Source organism: Callionymus lyra, chromosome 9 (genome assembly GCF_982586985.1).
Source record: "Callionymus lyra chromosome 9, fCalLyr1.hap1.1, whole genome shotgun sequence".
In the NCBI taxonomy this organism is placed as follows: domain Eukaryota; kingdom Metazoa; phylum Chordata; class Actinopteri; order Syngnathiformes; family Callionymidae; genus Callionymus; species Callionymus lyra.
Genome location: NC_141826.1, coordinates 24,327,326 through 24,347,368, shown reverse-complemented (window position 1 = coordinate 24,347,368; position 20,043 = coordinate 24,327,326). Strand labels below are relative to the sequence as shown.

General features: G+C 38.7%; 7 protein-coding genes across 8 annotated transcripts in view; all 7 read left to right on the top strand.

Annotated features, from left to right (window-relative positions):
* Positions 1-20,043, top strand: part of LOC148072337 (protocadherin gamma-C5-like) — a 171,318-nt gene that overhangs the window by 11,355 nt on the left and 139,920 nt on the right. The window lies entirely within an intron of this gene.
* The window catches only part of LOC148072349 (protocadherin gamma-A5-like), a 235,222-nt gene that overhangs the window by 175,297 nt on the left and 39,882 nt on the right, over positions 1-20,043 (top strand). The gene's annotated exons all lie outside the window — the stretch shown is intronic.
* Positions 50-3,441, top strand: LOC148072363 (protocadherin gamma-A8-like). Its single transcript, XM_087799679.1, has 3 exons — positions 50-524; positions 1,818-2,587; positions 3,427-3,441. The coding sequence occupies exons 1-3, from the start codon at positions 146-148 to the stop codon at positions 3,439-3,441; spliced, it is 1,164 nt and encodes a 387-aa protein (XP_087655805.1). The 5' UTR covers positions 50-145.
* LOC148072362 (putative protocadherin beta-18) lies at positions 3,559-7,259 on the top strand. Its single transcript, XM_087799678.1, has 3 exons — positions 3,559-3,986; positions 5,280-6,049; positions 7,245-7,259. Exons 1-3 carry the CDS (start codon positions 3,608-3,610, stop codon positions 7,257-7,259), a joined length of 1,164 nt encoding a protein of 387 aa, XP_087655804.1. The 5' UTR covers positions 3,559-3,607.
* Positions 7,324-10,889, top strand: LOC148072361 (protocadherin gamma-A8-like). The gene is made up of 3 exons (XM_087799677.1): positions 7,324-7,804; positions 9,089-9,858; positions 10,875-10,889. Exons 1-3 carry the CDS (start codon positions 7,426-7,428, stop codon positions 10,887-10,889), a joined length of 1,164 nt encoding a protein of 387 aa, XP_087655803.1. The 5' UTR covers positions 7,324-7,425.
* Positions 10,945-14,697, top strand: LOC148072360 (protocadherin beta-16-like). The gene is made up of 3 exons (XM_087799675.1): positions 10,945-11,434; positions 12,719-13,407; positions 14,683-14,697. Exons 1-3 carry the CDS (start codon positions 11,056-11,058, stop codon positions 14,695-14,697), a joined length of 1,083 nt encoding a protein of 360 aa, XP_087655801.1. The 5' UTR covers positions 10,945-11,055.
* On the top strand, positions 16,054-19,830 carry LOC148072359 (protocadherin gamma-A7-like). Its single transcript, XM_087799674.1, has 3 exons — positions 16,054-16,531; positions 17,816-18,585; positions 19,816-19,830. The coding sequence occupies exons 1-3, from the start codon at positions 16,153-16,155 to the stop codon at positions 19,828-19,830; spliced, it is 1,164 nt and encodes a 387-aa protein (XP_087655800.1). The 5' UTR covers positions 16,054-16,152.

Below are 20,043 nucleotides of genomic sequence, written 5' to 3'. Positions count from 1 at the left end.
TTCGTCGTAAGGGAGGATGTTGGATGCGAAATTATCCTTCCGACTATTTTGTAGTTAAACCCAGTTACTATCATATACATCGCAATACAACGAAATTAAAGGAATAAGTGGACATAAAGGATTTATTTTGACGGATCTTTGGACAATGGATCGTCGTGGATTCATCACTGTGGGCTTAAGATGGCGTTTTTTTCACGGACTGCGTCATCAACTAGGATCGCTCTTGTTTCTGCTGTGTGTTGTTAACATGGTAGGTGGTCAGATTCGATATTCTATACCAGAGGAGATGAAGAAAGGCTCCGTGATCGGTAATGTGGCGCAAGATTTGGGCATAGACGTGAAGAGGCTCAGGTCCGGGCGGGCCCGGATCGTGACGGGAGAAAACATCCAGTACACCGAGCTGAAGACAGACAAAGGACTTCTCGTCGTGAATGAGAGAATAGACCGAGAGCAGCTTTGTGGAGACGTAACGCCGTGCAGCTTCAGTTTTGAGATGATTCTGGAAAATCCGATGGAACTGCATCAAATAACAATCGAGGTTCTGGATATAAATGATCATGCCCCTTTTTTTGAGAACGTAGAAAAAGCCCTCACTTTTGAAATTAGTGAAGGAGCTGCGATTGGAACCGAATTTCCACTGCAAAGCGCGGATGATTTAGATGTTGGACAAAACGCTTTGAATGAATACGTTTTAACATCAAATGAAAATTTTGTTTTGAAACAACACACTAGTTCCGATGGTAGCAAAAATATCGAAATGGTTCTTCAGAAACCTTTAGATCGAGAGAAACAGCCACATTTGAATTTAAAACTCATCGCAGTTGACGGAGGAACACCGCAGCGATCTGGTTCAGTCAATATTGACGTCACCGTTTTAGATGCTAATGATAATGTTCCATTGTTTAACCAGACAGTTTATAAAGCGACAGTGATGGAAAACATTTTAAAAGGCACTCGCGTTGTAACCGTCAATGCCACTGACGCTGACAGTGGTTCATTTGGATTAATATCTTACAGTTTATCTAAAATGAAAGGAGGGGCAGTAGATGTTTTTGACATAGATGAAAAAACTGGGTTAATTTCTGTATCCGGTTTAATGGATTATGAAAAAGAAAAAAAGTACGAGCTTCGGGTGGAGGCGAAGGATCAGGGAGGCCTAATTGGAAAAAGTAAAGTTATAATAGATATAATCGACGTTAACGACAATTCACCGATTATTAATGTCATGTCTTTTCAAAATCCTGTATCAGAAGATTCACTTCCTGGTACAACTATTGCAATTTTTAACATTAAAGATTCAGATTCTGCTGATAACGGACAAGTAAAGTGTTCTGTGGATCTTAACCTCCCTTTCAAAATCGAGTCATCAATGAAAGATTATTACAATTTAATTTCTGATCAATATTTGGACAGAGAATCAGCCCCGGAATATAACATTAGTGTAACAGCGACAGATTCAGGGAACCCTCCTTTATCAACCTCAAGAATTCTTAATCTTAAAATATCTGACGTAAACGACAACGCTCCATTATTTGATAAAAATAAATATTCTGCTTTTATCACTGAAAATAATTCACCTGCTGTCTCTATATTTGCAGTCAGTGCTCATGATTCAGACTTGAACCAGAACGCCAGAATCTCGTATATTTTAGAAGACACTGAAGTCAGTGGAGCTTCAGTTTCAACTTTTGTCTCCTTAAACTCTGAAACTGGTGTGATCAGTGCAGTTCGTACCTTTGATTATGAACAAATCAAAACAGTTGAGCTTATAGTCAAAGCTCAGGACGGAGGCTCCCCTCCTCTCAGCAGCAATGTGACTGTCAAAATACTGATCCAGGACCAGAACGACAACCCTCCTCAGGTCCTGTATCCGGTCCAGACCAGCGGCTCTCTGGTGGCTGAAATGGTGCCTCGGTCAGCAGATGTGGGCTATCTGGTGACTAAAGTGGTGGCTGTTGATGTGGACTCTGGACAGAACGCCTGGCTCTCCTATAAACTGCAGAGAGCGACAGACAGGCCGCTGTTTGAAGTGGGCTTACAGAACGGAGAGATCAGAACTATCCGACAAGTCAGCGATAAAGATGCTGTGAAACAAAGACTGAGCGTTACAGTGGAGGACAACGGACAGCCCTCTCGTTCAGCTACAGTCATTGTTAACGTGGTGGTGGCGGACAGCTTCCCAGAAGTCATGTCAGAGTTCACTGACTTCACACAGGACAAGGAGTACAACGACAACCTGACTTTTTACTTAGTGTTGGCTTTGGCTGTAGTTTCCTTCCTCTTCATCACGTGTTTAGTGGTCATTATATCAGTGAAGATCTACAGATGGAGACAGTCTCGGGTCATGTATCACTCCAACCTCCCTGTGATTCCATATTATCCACCACGTTACTCAGACACTTTGGGGACAGGGACTCTCCAACATGTGTACAACTACGAGGTGTGCAGGACCACTGACTCCAGAAAGAGTGATATGAAGTTCATGCCACCCATGAGTGACAGTCTAGTGAGTGTGGATGGAGCTGATGCTGATGATCCACGAGTGGAGAGACAAATGTCAGGAAACTTCTCTCAGATGTCAACTTTGGTGAGTAAAGAAATATTTATTTGCTTTACAGCTGGATGTCACCTGACACTATTGTTAAATGTTCTGACCAGAGTCTCGATTCTCTGTCCATGGTTCTGAAATATTCATTGAAGTGCTGAACTTCAGTGAATAAGTTAGAGGGAAGATATTTAACATAGTTTGGAACCTCGATTGGAATGCTACTCATTAGTGTTTTGTCTGTTATTTCAGTGATGCTACTTGAATATTTGTACATAGTCATTCTGAACGTTAGGCCAATTATAACTGATGTAAACAAATTCAATTCTTTTTTCTTTTTTTTACAATTTAACACTTTAAAAATAGTCATTGTAGTTCACATCAATAAATAATAATTTCTTATCTATGATAACTTAATTATTCCTAATGTGAGAAATGACGGATTGCATTCAGGTATTCTTATAAATATTATTTTTAAACATTTAATTCAAATAACCTCAGTTAAAATTTACAAAATTGTTATTAGATTATTTTTTTAGGAATAATTCAACTGAATCAACAATTGAATACATTTTGTTTTTAGATAATAAATACTTTTTGCTAAGGGAGATATGTGGCTATTTTTCTGAAACAATTTTTGACCTTAAATTACTTTGAAGTTTACCCTACGCAATTAATTTTAAACTATTTTGGTTGTTCATTTGTTTTTCTTGTTGCTGTGTGTAATTTTTCGACCATTATTTAAGTAATTTACCGACTCTTTTGATGGACGTACAAACCATGGTTTTCATTTTATCATAAAAAAAACCCGTTCCTCTCGTCTTTGAACACAGAGGGACGCTGTTGGACTGTGTATGAAACTGATTGTATGTTCTGTTCAGTCCCTCCTTGACTGACTGCAGTGAAGCGTCTTTGTGTTCGTCGTAAGGGAGGATGTTGGATGCGAAATTATCTCTTCGAGTATTTTGTACTTAAACCCAATAGCTATCATCTACATCGAAGTACAACGAAATTGAAGGAATACGTGGACATTAAGGATTTATTTTGACGGATCTTTGAACAATGGATCGTCGTGGATTCATCACTGTGGGCTTAAGATGGCGTTTTTTTCACGGACTGCGTCATCAACTAGGATCGCTCTTGTTTCTGCTGTGTGTTGTTAACATGGTAGGTGGTCAGATTCGATATTCTATACCAGAGGAGATGAAGAAAGGCTCCGTGATCGGTAATGTGGCGCAGGATTTGGGCATAGACGTGAAGAGGCTCAGGTCCGGGCGGGCCCGGATCGTGACGGGAGAAAACATCCAGTACACCGAGCTGAAGACAGACAAAGGACTTCTCGTCGTGAATGAGAGAATAGACCGAGAGCAGCTTTGTGGAGACGTGACGCCGTGCAGCTTCAGCTTTGAGATGATTCTGGAAAATCCGATGGAACTGCATCAAATAACAATCGAGGTTCTGGATATAAATGATCATGCCCCTTTTTTTGAGAACGTAGAAAAAGCCCTAACTTTTGAAATTAGTGAAGCAGCTGCCATTGGAACCGAATTTCCACTGCAAAGTGCGGATGATTTAGATGTTGGACAAAACGCTTTAAAAGAATATCTTTTATCACCAAATGATAATTTTGTTCTGAAACAACACACGAATCCAGATGGGGGTAAATACGTCAAAATGGTTCTTCAGAAATCTTTAGATCGAGAGAAACAGCCACATTTGAATTTAAAACTCATCGCAGTTGACGGAGGAACACCGCAGCGATCTGGATCAGTCAATATTGACGTCACAGTTTTAGATGCTAATGATAATGTTCCATTGTTTAACCAGACAGTTTATAAAGCGACAGTGATGGAAAACATTTTAAAAGGCACTCGCGTTGTAACCGTCAATGCCACTGACGCTGACAGTGGTTTATTTGGATTAATATCATATAGTTTATCTAAAATGAAAGGAGGGGCAGTGGATGTTTTTGACATAGATGAGAAAACTGGGATAATTTCTGTATCCGGTTTAATCGATTATGAGAAAGAAAAAAAGTACGAGCTTCGGATTGTGGCGAAGGATCAGGGAGGCCTAATTGGATCAAGTAAAGTTATATTAGATATAGTCGACGTTAATGACAATTCACCGATTATTAATGTCATGTCTTTTCAAAATCCTGTATCAGAAGATTCACTTCCTGGTACAACTATTGCGATTTTTAACATAAAAGATTCGGATTCTGCTGATAACGGACAAGTAAAGTGTTCTGTGGATCATAACCTCCCTTTCAAAATCGAGTCATCAATAAAAGATTATTACAATTTAATTTCTGATCAATATTTTGACAGAGAATCAGCCCCGGAATACAACATTAGTGTAACAGCGACAGATTCAGGAAACCCTCCTTTATCGACCTCAAGAATTCTTAATCTTAAAATATCTGACGTAAACGACAACGCTCCATTATTTGATAAAAATAAATATTCTGCTTTTATCACAGAAAATAATTCACCTGGTGTCTCTATATTTGCAGTCAGTGCTCATGATTCAGACTTGAACCAGAATGCCAGAATCTCATATATTTTAGAAGACACTGAAGTCAGTGGAGCTTCAGTTTCAACTTTTGTCTCCTTAAACTCTAGAACTGGAGTGATCAGTGCAGTTCGTACCTTTGATTATGAACAAATCAAAACAGTTGAGCTTATAGTCAAAGCTCAGGACGGAGGCTCTCCTCCTCTCAGCAGCAACGTGACTGTCAAAATACTGATCCAGGACCAGAACGACAACCCTCCACAAGTCCTGTATCCGGTCCAGACCGGCGGCTCTCTGGTGGCTGAGATGGTGCCTCGCTCAGCAGATGTGGGCTATCTGGTGACTAAAGTGGTGGCTGTTGATGTGGACTCTGGACAGAACGCCTGGCTCTCCTATAAACTGCAGAGAGCCACAGACAGGCCTCTGTTTGAAGTGGGCTTACAGAACGGAGAGATCAGAACTATCCGACAAGTCAGCGATAAAGATGCTGTGAAACAAAGACTGAGCGTTACAGTGGAGGACAACGGACAGCCCTCTCGTTCAGCTACAGTCATTGTTAACGTGGTGGTGGCGGACAGCTTCCCAGAAGTCATGTCAGAGTTCACTGACTTCACACAGGACAAGGAGTACAACGACAACCTGACTTTTTATTTAGTGTTGGCTTTGGCTGTAGTTTCCTTCCTCTTCATCACGTGTTTAGTGGTCATTATATCAGTGAAGATCTACAGATGGAGACAGTCTCGCGTCATGTATCACTCCAACCTCCCTGTGATTCCATATTATCCACCACGTTACTCAGACACTTTGGGGACAGGGACTCTCCAACATGTGTACAACTACGAGGTGTGCAGGACCACTGACTCCAGAAAGAGTGATATGAAATTCATGCCACCCATGAGTGACAGTCTAGTGAGTGTGGATGGAGCTGATGCTGATGATCCACGAGTGGAGAAACAAATGTCAGGAAACTTCTCTCAGATGTCAACTTTGGTGAGTAAAGGAATCCTATACAGTATATTCACAAAAAGGCTGCATGTCCCTTAATTTTTGCTTGTGCTGGTTCAAAAATATCTGACCAGTGTTTTCATTCTCTGTTCATGGTGCTAAAATGACCATTGAGGTTTTTAACTGTATTAAACAACAAGAGAATGAGATAACCTACTTGTTGAAACTGAACTGAGCATCATCATTTAGTCTTTTTTTTTTTTTCTAACTACAATGTTTTGATTTGCAATGAAACATTAGATCCCGGTTGTTTCAAGACATAGTACACAAATAAACATTTTTGATTCTTCTTCTAAAAAATAAAGTAATAATAAAAATAAGCTAATACAACAAAATAATATAATCTTGGTTCTAAAAAACACATTTTTATTTACTGAGCAATATGTTATCGGTAAATATGTTGAATATCAGATAAATGTTGTATTTAATTTTTTTCAACAATTCAACAATTGAAATTTTATTGTGACTTCAGGTCTATTTTAATATTACTTTTTTTTTTATTCTGCTTAACATTATTGACACGTAGCGTACAGGATTCCTGTAACAATAATCAAGGTTGTGTTAGTCTTCTTATGATGGGAGAAATACATCTTGATATCTGTTTCCTATTTTTTTATTATTCGTTTCAATTATACTTCTCGACTTCTTAATGCTACAGTAACTGTTGTTACGTCCAGTACATTTACAAAACTGTTCGGTCAGCAGCATGGAGGGGGCTCCGGGTTGGTTCATATCAACGTTCTCGTCCGCATTCTTTAAAAAAAATAATCTTTGCTTGTCGGTAAGAGGACGTTTGATGGAAAAACACTCCGTTTAGTTGTAAATTAAAATCATCTGTTAATACTAGCCACGAAATAAAGCAGTCTGCAAAAAAATGACGACAGAACGTGATACACTTGACATGACGCTATTGACCACCGTTGTATACATCATCTAATTTAATTAAATTTAGATCTTTGTCTTAAGATTTAAATTTGAGTCCAGATGTATACTGTTAATATTTTTTAAACATTACTTATTCATTGGACTATTTTTCAGATTTGCTGTGCTTTCATGATAAGAGTAGAAATCAAGACGTCTGTATATCATTCTGTTTTTTTTCCTCAAACGTTCCTCTCGTATTTGAACACAGAGGGACGCTGTTGGACTGTGTATGAAACTGATTGTATGTTCTGTTCAGTCCCTCCTTGACTGACTGCAGTGAAGCGTCTTTGTGTTCGTCGTAAGGGAGGATGTTGGATGCGAAATTATCTCTCCGAGTATTTTGTAGTTAAACCCAGTTACTATCATATACATCGGAATACAACGAAATTAACGGAATAAGTGGACATTACGGATTTATTTTGACGGATCTTTGAACAATGGATCGTCGTGGATTCATCACTGTGGACTTAAGATGGCGTTTTTTTCACGGACTGCGTCATCAACTAGGATCGCTCTTGTTTCTGCTGTGTGTTGTTAACATGGTAGGTGGTCAGATTCGATATTCTATACCAGAGGAGATGAAGAAAGGCTCCGTGATCGGTAACGTGGCGCAAGATTTGGGCATAGACGTGAAGAGGCTCAGGTCCGGGCGGGCCCGGATCGTGACGGGAGAAAACATCCAGTACACCGAGCTGAAGACAGACAAAGGACTTCTCGTCGTGAATGAGAGAATAGACCGAGAGCAGCTTTGTGGAGACGTGACGCCGTGCAGCTTCAGTTTTGAGATGATCCTGGAAAACCCGATAGAATTGCATCAAATAACGATCGAGGTTCTGGATATAAATGATCATGCGCCCGTATTTCAAAATAAAGATAAATCTCTTCATTTTGAAATTAGTGAAGCAGCTATTGTTGGTGGAAGATTCCCGTTGGAGAGTGCAAAAGATTTAGATGTCGAACAAAACGCTTTAAAAGATTATATTTTATCTCCAAACGACAACTTCATATTGAAACAACAATTGAATCCAGATGGAAGTAAATATGTAGAGATGGTTCTTCAGAAACCTTTAGATCGAGAGAAATTGCCTCATTTGAATTTAAAACTGATCGCAGTTGACGGAGGAACACCGCAGCGATCTGGTTCAGTCAATATTGACGTCACCGTTTTAGACGCTAATGATAATGTTCCGATATTTAATCAAAGCGTTTACAAAGTTCTAGTTAGTGAAGATATTTTAAAAGGAACAAACATTATAACAGTGAATGCGACAGATGCTGACAGCGGTTTATATGGATTGATCACCTACAGTTTATCAAACAGTGTATCAAATGTATTCATAATCGATGATAAAATAGGTTCTATTCGTATTTCCGGTCAGTTAGATTTTGAAAAAGAAAAAAAATACGAGCTGAGGGTGGAGGCCAGAGATCAGGGTGGTTTTGTAGGTACTAGTAAAGTGATTGTAGATGTAATTGACGTGAATGATAATGCTCCAGTTCTAAATATCATGTCGATTTTAAACCCTGTTTCTGAAGATACCGCACCTGGTACAACTATTGCAGTTTTCAATATCAAAGATTCTGACTCCGAACAAAATGGACAAATTAAATGTTCAATTGATGGAAAACTTCCTTTTAAAATAGAATCATCGATGAAACATTATTACAATTTGATCTCAGGTGATTATTTTGACAGAGAAAATACCCAAGAGTTTAATATAACAGTAACTGCCACTGATTCAGGAAATCCTCCTTTGTTTACCTCTAAAACTATCAACCTTAAAATTTCTGACATAAACGACAACGCTCCATTATTTGATAAAAAAATATTTTCGGCTTTTATCACAGAAAATAATTCACCTGGTGTCTCTATCTGTGCAGTCAGTGCTCGTGATTCAGACTTGAACCAAAACGCCAGAATCTCGTATATTTTAGAAGACACTGAGGTCGGTGGAGCTTCAGTTTCAACTTTTGTCTCCTTAAACTCAGAAACTGGAGTGATCAGTGCAGTTCGTACCTTTGATTATGAACAAATCAAAGAAGTTGAGCTTACAGTCAAAGCTCAGGATGGAGGCTCTCCTCCTCTCAGCAGCAACGTGACTGTGAAAATACTCATCCAGGACCAGAACGACAACCCTCCTCAGGTCCTGTATCCGGTCCAGACCGGGGGCTCTCTGGTGGCTGAACTGGTGCCTCGTTCTGCAGATGTGGGCTATCTGGTGACTAAAGTGGTGGCTGTTGATGTGGACTCTGGACAGAACGCCTGGCTCTCCTATAAACTGCAGAGAGCCACAGATAGGCCGCTGTTTGAAGTGGGCTTACAGAACGGAGAGATCAGAACTATCCGACAAGTCAGCGATAAAGATGCTGTGAAACAAAGACTGAGCGTTACAGTGGAGGACAACGGACAGCCCTCTCGTTCAGCTACAGTCATTGTTAACGTGGCGGTGGCGGACAGCTTCCCAGAAGTCATGTCGGAGTTCACTGACTTTACACAGGACAAGGAGTACAACGACAACCTGACTTTTTACTTAGTGTTGGCTTTGGCTGTAGTTTCCTTCCTCTTCATCACATGTTTAGTGGTCATTATATCAGTGAAGATCTACAGATGGAGACAGTCTCGCGTCATGTATCACTCCAACCTCCCTGTGATTCCATATTATCCACCACGTTACTCAGACACTTTGGGGACAGGGACTCTCCAACATGTGTACAACTACGAGGTGTGCAAGACCACTGACTCCAGAAAGAGTGATATGAAGTTCATGCCACCCATGAGTGACAGTCTAGTGAGTGTGGATGGAGCTGACGCTGATGATCCACGAGTGGAGAAACAAATGTCAGGAAACTTCTCTCAGATGTCCACTTTGGTGAGTAAAGGAATCATGTATATATTCATAAAAAGGCTGCATGTCCCTTAAATCTTGCTTGTGCTGGTTCAAAAATATCTGACCGGTGTTTTCATTCTCTGTTCATGGTGCTAAAATGACGTTTGAGGTTTTGATAATATAATGCAATAAAATAATATAATCTTGGTTTTAAGAACCACATTTTTATTTACTTAGCAATTTTTTATTGGTAAATATGTTAAATATAAAATAAATGCTCTACTGTATTTAAATATTTTTTTCAACAATTTATTAATTTTACAGAAAATGTATTGTGACTTCAGGTCTATTTTAATTTTGCTTTTTATTCTTCTTAAGATTATTGACACATAGCCTAAATTATTTCTGGAACCATAATCAAGGTTGTGTTAGTCTTCTTATGATGGGAGAAATACATCTTGATATCTGTTTCTTTTTTTTTGTTTTTTATTATTCGTTCCAATTATACTTCTCGACTTCTTAATGCTACAGTAACTGTTGTTACGTCCAGTACATTTACAGAACTGTTCGGTCAGCAGCATGGAGGAGGCGCCGGGTTGGTTCATATCAACGTTCTCGTCCGCATTCTTTAAATAGTTTTTTACTTTTCTTGTCGGTAAGAGGAGGTTTGATGGAAAAACACTCCGTTTAGTTGTAAATGAAAATCATCCAATAATACTAGCCACGAAATAAAGCAGTCTGCAAAATAATGATGACAGAACATGATACACTTGACAAGACGCTATTGACATACGTTGTATACGTCATTTATTTGAATTAACTTTAGATCTTTGTCTAAAGATTTTAATCTGAGTCCAGATGTTTATTGTTATTTTAAAACTCTTTTTTTTAATTGATTGGACTATTATTCAGATTTGTTGTGCTTTTACAATGGGAGTAGAAATCAAGACGTCTGTATATCATTCTGTGTTTTTTTCTTCTTCAAACGTTCCTCTCGTCTTTGAACACAGAGGGACGCTGTTGGACTGTGTATGAAATTGATTGTATGTTCTGTTCAGTCCCTCCTTGACTGACTGCAGTGAAGCGTCTTTGTGTTCGTCGTAAGGGAGGATGTTGGATGCGAAATTATCCTTCCGACTATTTTGTTGTTAAACCCAGTTACTATCATATACATCGGAATACAACGAAATTAAAGGAATACGTGGACATTAAGGATTTATTTTGACGGATCTTTGAACAATGGATCGTCGTGGATTCATCACTGTGGACTTAAGATGGCGTTTTTTTTACGGACTGCGTCATCAACTAGGATCGCTCTTGTTTCTGCTGTGTGTTGTTAACATGGTAGGTGGTCAGATTCGATATTCTATACCAGAGGAGATGAAGAAAGGCTCCGTGATCGGTAACGTGGCGCAGGATTTGGGCATAGACGTGAAGAGGCTCAGGTCCGGGCGGGCCCGGATCGTGACGGGAGAAAACATCCAGTACACCGAGCTGAAGACAGACAAAGGACTTCTCGTCGTGAATGAGAGAATAGACCGAGAGCAGCTTTGTGGAGACGTGACGCCGTGCAGCTTCAGTTTTGAGGTGATTCTGGAAAACCCGATAGAATTACATCAAATAACAATCGAGGTTCTGGATATAAATGATCATTCGCCCGTATTTCCAAATAAAGATAAATCTCTTCATTTTGAAATTAGTGAAGCAGCTGTTGTTGGTGGAAGATTTCCCCTTCAACGTGCAAAAGATCAGGATGTTGGACAAAACGCGTTACAAGGTTATATTTTATCCACAAATAATAACTTTATGTTAAAAGAACAAATGAATCCAGATGGAAGTAAATATGTGGAGATGGTTCTTCAGAAACCTTTAGATCGAGAGAAACAGCCACATTTGAATTTAAAACTCATCGCAGTTGACGGAGGAACACCGCAGCGATCTGGTTCAGTCAATATTGATGTCACCGTTTTAGATGCGAATGACAATGTTCCGATATTTAACCAGACAGTTTATAAGACTTCAGTCATAGAACACATCGTAAAAGGAACTATCATTATTACTGTTAATGCGACAGATGCTGACAGCGGTTCAAATGGATTAATCACCTACAGTTTATCAAACACTGAATCAGATTTATTCATAATTGATGATAAAAAAGGTTATATTTCTTTGTCAGGTCAATTAGATTTTGAAAAACAAAAGAAATACGAACTCAGTGTAGAGGCCAGAGATCAGGGTGGTTTTGTAGGTACTAGTAAAGTGATTGTAGATGTAATTGACGTGAATGATAATGCACCAGTTCTAAATATCATGTCGATTTTAAACCCTGTTTCTGAAGATACCCCACCTGGTACAACTATTGCAGTTTTCAATATCAAAGATTCTGACTCTGAGCAAAATGGTGAAATTAAATGTTCAATTGATGAAAAAATTCAATTTAAAATAGAATCATCAATGAAACATTATTATAATTTAATCTCAAGTGATTATTTTGACAGAGAAAAGATCCAAGAGTTTAATATAACAGTAACTGCCACTGATTCAGGAAATCCTCCTTTGTTTACCTCTAAAACTATCAACCTTAAAATTTCTGACGTAAACGACAACGCTCCATTATTTGATAAAAATAAATACTCTGCTTTTATCACAGAAAATAATTCACCTGGTGTCTCTATATTTGCAGTCAGTGCTCATGATTCAGACTTGAACCAGAATGCCAGAATCTCGTATATTTTAGAAGACACTGAAGTCAGTGGAGCTTCAGTTTCAACTTTTGTCTCCCTAAACTCCGAAACTGGAGTGATCAGTGCAGTTCGTACCTTTGATTATGAACAAATCAAAGAAGTTGAGCTCATAGTCAAAGCTCAGGACGGAGGCTCTCCTCCTCTCAGCAGCAACATGACTGTCAAAATATTCATCCAGGACCAGAACGACAACCCTCCTCAGGTCCTGTATCCAGTCCAGACCGGCGGCTCTCTGGTGGCTGAACTGGTGCCTCGTTCTGCAGATGTGGGCTATCTGGTGACTAAAGTGGTGGCTGTTGATGTGGACTCTGGACAGAACGCCTGGCTCTCCTATAAACTGCAGAGAGCCACAGACAGGCCGCTGTTTGAAGTGGGCTTACAGAACGGAGAGATCAGAACTATCCGACAAGTCAGCGATAAAGATGCTGTGAAACAAAGACTGAGCGTTACAGTGGAGGACAACGGACAGCCCTCTCGTTCAGCTACAGTCATTGTTAACGTGGCGGTGGCGGACAGCTTCCCAGAAGTCATGTCAGAGTTCACTGACTTCACACAGGACAAGGAGTACAACGACAACCTGACTTTTTACTTGGTGTTGGCTTTGGCTGTAGTTTCCTTTCTCTTCATCATGTGTTTAGTGGTCATTATATCAGTGAAGATCTACAGATGGAGACAGTCTCGCGTCATGTATCACTCCAACCTCCCTGTGATTCCATATTATCCACCACGTTACTCAGACACTTTGGGGACAGGGACTCTCCAACATGTGTACAACTACGAGGTGTGCAGGACCACTGACTCCAGAAAGAGTGATATGAAGTTCATGCCACCCATGAGTGACAGTCTAGTGAGTGTGGATGGAGCTGACGCTGATGATCCACGAGTGGAGAGACAATTGTCCGGAAACTTCTCTCAGATGTCAACTTTGGTGAGTAAAGAAATCATATTTGTTCACAAAAAGGCTGGATGTCCCTTAAATCTCGCTTATGTTGGTTCAGTATCATCTGACCAGTGTTTAAATATTGTTCATGGTGCTGAAATGACGTTTGAGGTTCTGAACTTCATTGGACAATTGAGGAGGAAGTTGTATAGCATACTTATTGAAAATAAACTATAGTAGCATCATCATTAACTCATCATTACTATTAATTCTTAACCAAAGTCTTTTGATTTGATTTTTTGTTTGCCCTTAAACATGGTTGTTGCACTCATCACAATTTACACAATACAATTATTAGATGTTTCAATTCCAAAGTGAACTTTTCTTTAAAAAATAATGTTATCTTGTTTTCATCAACCACATTTTTATTTACCAAGCAATATTTTATTGGAAGATATAGTCTAAGATCAAATAAATGCTCACGTTTTGAATATATATATATTTTTCAACAATTAATTCGTTTTACTGAATTTGTTTTTTGACTTATGCTATATTTTGATATTACATTTAATATTCTTAGATAATCATCTCAAGACATTTTTATTCGTGCAGTCTTTTCCTTGATTCTCTGAGACTCCTGTGTTTGTCTCTGTGTTGTCTTGACCTTTTAAGCATTTATTTAATTGGGTATTTTTTGATTGTTTAAGAGCTTTCTCAACCTTGTCTTGGAAAGCGCTCTATAAATACTAATTACTTACTTACTATATGCTTTATGGAACCATTATATCACAGACTTTTTATGATGGGAGGAACACACCCTGACTTCTATGTTTTTTTGTTTAAGTTATTTTCGTTTCTCTTCAGAGTATTAGGGACACAAACAGACGTAAAATAAATATGTTTTATACAAAACTAGATTCAAAGCCGTAATACAATGGCGTTTAACATATAGAAACAAAATAGTAGCTAAATGCTACTTTAACCAACTGAGTTGTTGTTACTCCCCTATATGTGGGGAACCAGAGTGTGAGAAGTTGAATTAGTTTACGATGATAAAAAAAAAAGAAAATACCTGGCCGGCCTCCCGTCATGCATCTGCGAAAGTCCACTTCGAGTGAGCTACTCTGCTAAAGCAAGCCGTGTGTGATAGTGTTTCCTCCTCTATTAAGACCCCTATCGCCCTCAAAATAGAGTTGCTAACAACAAGCCGAGCATGTAAGTGAACTATCTCGTTGTCTTCAGAGGAAGCTTTTCTAGTCGCGGACAGTCTTGGTGTTTACTTTTCAGTCGTTAAAGGGTCACGCACACGGCTCAGGACCAGAGGAGAGAAATCTTTTCAGGCTGTTGCTCCTAAGCTTTGGAACCATCTTCCTCTCTCTTTGCGCTTGATGGATCTACTGACTCCTTTAAGAAACACCTTAAGACGTTTCTATTTGTTCAGGCTTTTCCTTGAATTTCTCGAACTCCTGTGTTGTTCTCAGTATTATCTTGATCTTTAAAGTTTGTACTTTTTTGAGTATTGTTTTGATTGTTTAAGCGCTTTGTGACCCTGGTCTCGAAAAACGCTATATAAATAAATATTACTTACTTACTTACTTACTTATATGAAGATTTACCCTGTTACCTTAGCCTTTACCTATGTTCTTGCAGTTACGTGAATATCGATTTCTTTCTGATAATGCGTTATTCCTACAGCCTAACTGCGGTATAGCTTTTTCTTTTTCTTTTTTTTATTTAACTGTATTCATAATGGTTTCTTTTTTTTTATTTTTTTCAATATTCAAACATTGATAGTTTTTTTTGTTCGTTATTTTACGAGGTTTTGGCATATTATCTTAATAACATTATCAAGGGGAATTCAAGTCCCAAATGAACACAAAGTTCCTTGTAAAAAATACTGTTTCGTCAAAAATATTATGACTTTATAAACTGTCCGCTATGTCCATCTGTGCTCCTCCCAGTGTGAGTACAAATTAAAATCAAACAAACATAATTTAAAACGAATGTTATCAGTTAACGTAGAAGTATTTTGTTGACAGGCCGTAAGCGTAGCAGTAAAGTCCAGCGGCCCATATAGGAATGTTCGACGGTCAGCAGCGGAGAGTTGGCGACAGCGGTGGACCATCCTTGGATTTTCCTTCCATCAAACGTTTTTCCACCAACAAGCATATTAGTAACATGGGTTTGTCGTGAATTAAATTATTTTTTGCAATAACGCAGTCTACAAGAATAAAACAAAAACGTGAGACTGATGCATTGGCGCAAGTTTTGTATGCATTTCAGTTTTTTTATTAACTTTAAATAATTCAATAAACATTTATATCTGAGTCCAGATGTGTATTAATATTATGACCGTTGGTAAATGATATGAATATATAGTCTTTGAATGGTTTCAACGATATAATTATAGGAGGAAACATTAAGAGGTCTATATACTATTCTCTTCTTTTTTTTGCAACGTCCCTCTCGTATTTGAACACAGAGGGACGCTGTTGGACTGTGTATGAAACTGATTGTATGTTCTGTTCAGTCCCTCCTTGACTGACTGCAGTTAAGCGTCTTTGTGTTCGTCGTAAGGGAGGATGTTGGATGGCAAATTCTCTCTCCGACTATTTTGTACTTAAACCCAGTTACTATCATATACATCGGAATATAACCAAATTAAAGGAATACGTGGACATTAAGGATTTTTTTTGGACGGATCTTTGAACGATGGATCGTCGTGGATTCATCACTGTTGGCTTAAGATGGCGTTTTTTTCACGGACTGCGTCATCAACTAGGATCGCTCTTGTTTCTGCTGTGTGTTGTTAACATGGTAGGTGGTCAGATTCGATATTCTATACCAGAGGAGATGAAGAAAGGCTCCGTGATCGGTAATGTGGCGCAGGATTTGGGCATAGACGTGAAGAGGCTCAGGTCCGGGCGGGCCCGGATCGTGGCGGAAGAAAACATCCAGTACACCGAGCTGAAGACAGACAAAGGACTTCTCGTCGTGAATGAGAGAATAGACCGAGAGCAGCTTTGTGGAGACGTGACGCCGTGCAGCTTCAATTTTGAGATGATTCTAGAAAATCCGATAGAATTACATCAAATGACGATCGAGGTTCTGGATATAAATGATCACGCGCCCGTGTTTCCGAATGAATATAAATCTCTCAATTTTGAAATTAGTGAAGGGGCAGCTGTTGGTGTACAGGTGCCGTTAGAAAGTGCGAAGGATCTCGATGTTGGACAAAACGCGTTGAGAGATTATATTTTATCCCAAAATGATAACTTCATATTAAAGCAACAGCAACATTCTGACGGAACTAAATATGTGGAGATGGTTCTTCAGAAACCTTTAGATCGAGAGAAACACCCACATTTGAATTTAAAACTCATCGCAGTTGACGGAGGAACACCGCAGCGATCTGGTTCAGTCAATATTGACGTCACCGTTTTAGATGCAAATGATAATGTTCCGATATTTAACCAGACTGTTTATAAAGCGACCGTAATTGAAAATGTACTTAAGGGGACAAAGATTATTACAGTCAATGCAACTGACGCTGACACTGGTTCGTTTGGACAAATAACTTACAGTTTATCTAAAAGCTCCAGGGATGTATTTAATATTGATGAGAATACAGGCTCAATTTATGTTTCCGGTGCAATTGATTATGAAAAAGTAAAAAGCTACGAGTTAAGAATAGAGGCTAAAGATCAGGGAGGGTTAATTGGAACGAGTAAAGTGATTGTTGACATACTTGACGTGAATGATAATGCACCGGTAATTAATACAATGTCATTTTCAAACCCTGTTTCTGAAGATGCTTTGTCTGGAACAACTATTGCAGTTTTTAACATCAAAGATGCAGACTCTGAGCAAAATGGTCAAATAAAATGTTTAATAGACAGTAAACTCCCTTTCAAGATTGAATCTTCAATGAAAAAATATTACAATTTAGTGTCAAATCAGAATTTTGACAGAGAAGTCTTGCCAGATTATAACATAACAGTAACAGCCACAGATTCTGGAAATCCTCCTCTGTTTACCTCTAAAGTGCTTCATCTTAAAATATCTGACGTAAACGACAACGCTCCGTTATTTGATAAAAATAAATATTCAGCTTTTATCACAGAAAATAATTCACCTGGTGTCTCTATATTTGCAGTCAGTGCTTGCGATTCAGACTTGAACCAAAACGCAAGAATCTCGTATATTTTAGAAGACACTCAGGTCAGTGGAGCTTCAGTTTCAACTTTTGTCTCCTTAAACTCTGAAACTGGAGTGATCAGTGCAGTTCGTACGTTTGATTATGAACAAATTAAAGAAGTTGAACTCACAGTCAAAGCTCAAGACGGAGGCTCTCCTCCTCTCAGCAGCAACGTGACTGTCAAAATACTGATCCAGGACCAGAACGACAACCCTCCTCAGGTCCTATATCCGGTCCAGACCGGCGGCTCTCTGGTGGCTGAAATGGTGCCTCGCTCAGCAGATGTGGGCTATCTGGTGACTAAAGTGGTGGCTGTTGATGTGGACTCTGGACAGAACGCCTGGCTCTCCTATAAACTGCAGAGAGCTTCAGACAGGCCGCTGTTTGAAGTGGGCTTACAGAACGGAGAGATCAGAACTATCCGACAAGTCAGCGATAAAGATGCTGTGAAACAAAGACTGAGCGTTACAGTGGAGGACAACGGACAGCCCTCTCGTTCAGCTACAGTCATTGTTAACGTGGTGGTGGCGGACAGCTTCCCAGAAGTCATGTCAGAGTTCACTGACTTTACACAGGACAAGGAGTACAACGACAACCTGACTTTTTACTTAGTGTTGGCTTTGGCTGTAGTTTCCTTCCTCTTCATCACGTGTTTAGTGGTCATTATATCAGTGAAGATCTACAGATGGAGACAGTCTCGTGTCATGTATCACTCCAACCTCCCTGTGATTCCATATTATCCACCACGTTACTCAGACACTTTGGGGACAGGGACTCTCCAACATGTGTACAACTACGAGGTGTGCAGGACCACTGACTCCAGAAAGAGTGATATGAAGTTCATGCCACCCATGAGTGACAGTCTAGTGAGTGTGGATGGAGCTGACGCTGATGATCCACGAGTGGAGAAACAAATGTCAGGAAACTTCTCTCAGATGTCAACTTTGGTGAGTAAAGGAATCCCATACAGTATATTCACAAAAAGGGTTGCATGTCCCTTAAATCTTGCTTGTGCTGGTTCAAAAATATCTGACCGGTGTTTTCATTCTCTGTTCATTGTGCTAAAATGACCATTGAGGTTTTGAACTGCATTAAACAACTAGGGAGGAAGATAACATACTTGTTGAAACTGAACTAAACATCATCATTTAGTCATTATTACTTTTTATTCTTACTACAGTGTTTTGATTTTATTTGTTTTGATTTGCACTGAAACATTAGATCCCGGTTGTTTCAAGACAAGATAAGTACATAAATAAACATATTTGATCATTCTTCTCCAAAATAAAGCAATATTTAAAATAATATAATGCAATAAAATAATATAATCTTGGTTTTAAGAACCACATTTTTATTTACTTAGCAATTTTTTATTGGTAAATATGTTGAATATAAAATAAATGCTCTACTGTATTTAAATATGTTTTTCAACAATTTATTAATTTTACAGAATATTTATTGTGACTTCAGGTCTATTTTAATATTGCTATTTATTCTTCTTAACATTATTGACATGTAGCATACAGGATTTCTGGAACCATAATCAAGGTTGTGTTAGTCTTCTTATGATGGGAGAAATACATCTTGATATCTGTCTCTTTTTTATATTTTTTATTATTCTTTCCAATTATACTTCTCGACTTCTTAATGCTACAGTAACTGTTGTTACGTCCAGTACATTTACAGAACTTCGGTCAGCAGCATGAAGGAGGCGCCGGGTTGGTTAATATCAACGTTCTCGTCCGCATTCTTTAAATAGTTTTTTTCTTTCCTTGTCGGTAAGAGGAGGTTTGATGGAAAAACACTCCGTTTAGTTCTAAATGAAAATCATCCAATAATACTAGCCACGAAATAAAGCAGACTGCAAAATAATGATGACAGAACATGATACACTTGACATGACGGTATTGACACACGTTGTATACGTCATTTATTTGAATTAACTTTAGATCTTTGTCTAAAGATTTAAATCCGAGTCCAGATGTTTATTGTTATTTTAAAATATTTATTTAATTTATTGGACTATTATTCAGATTTGTTGTGCTTTTATAATAGGAGTAGAAATCAAGATGTCTGTATATCATTCTGTTTTTTTCTTCTTCAAACGTTCCTCTCGTATTTGAACACAGAGGGACGCTGTTGGACTGTGTATGAAACTGATTGTATCTTCTGTTCAGTCCCTCCTTGACTGACTGCAGTGAAGCGTCTTTGTGTTCGTCGTAAGGGAGGATGTTGGATGCGAAATTATCCTTCCGACTATTTTGCAGTTAAACCCAGTTACTATCATAAACATCGGAATACAACGAAATTAACGGAATAAGTGGACATTAAGGATTTATTTTTGACGGATCTTTGAACGATGGATCGTCGTGGATTCATCACTGTGGGCTTAAGATGGCGTTTTT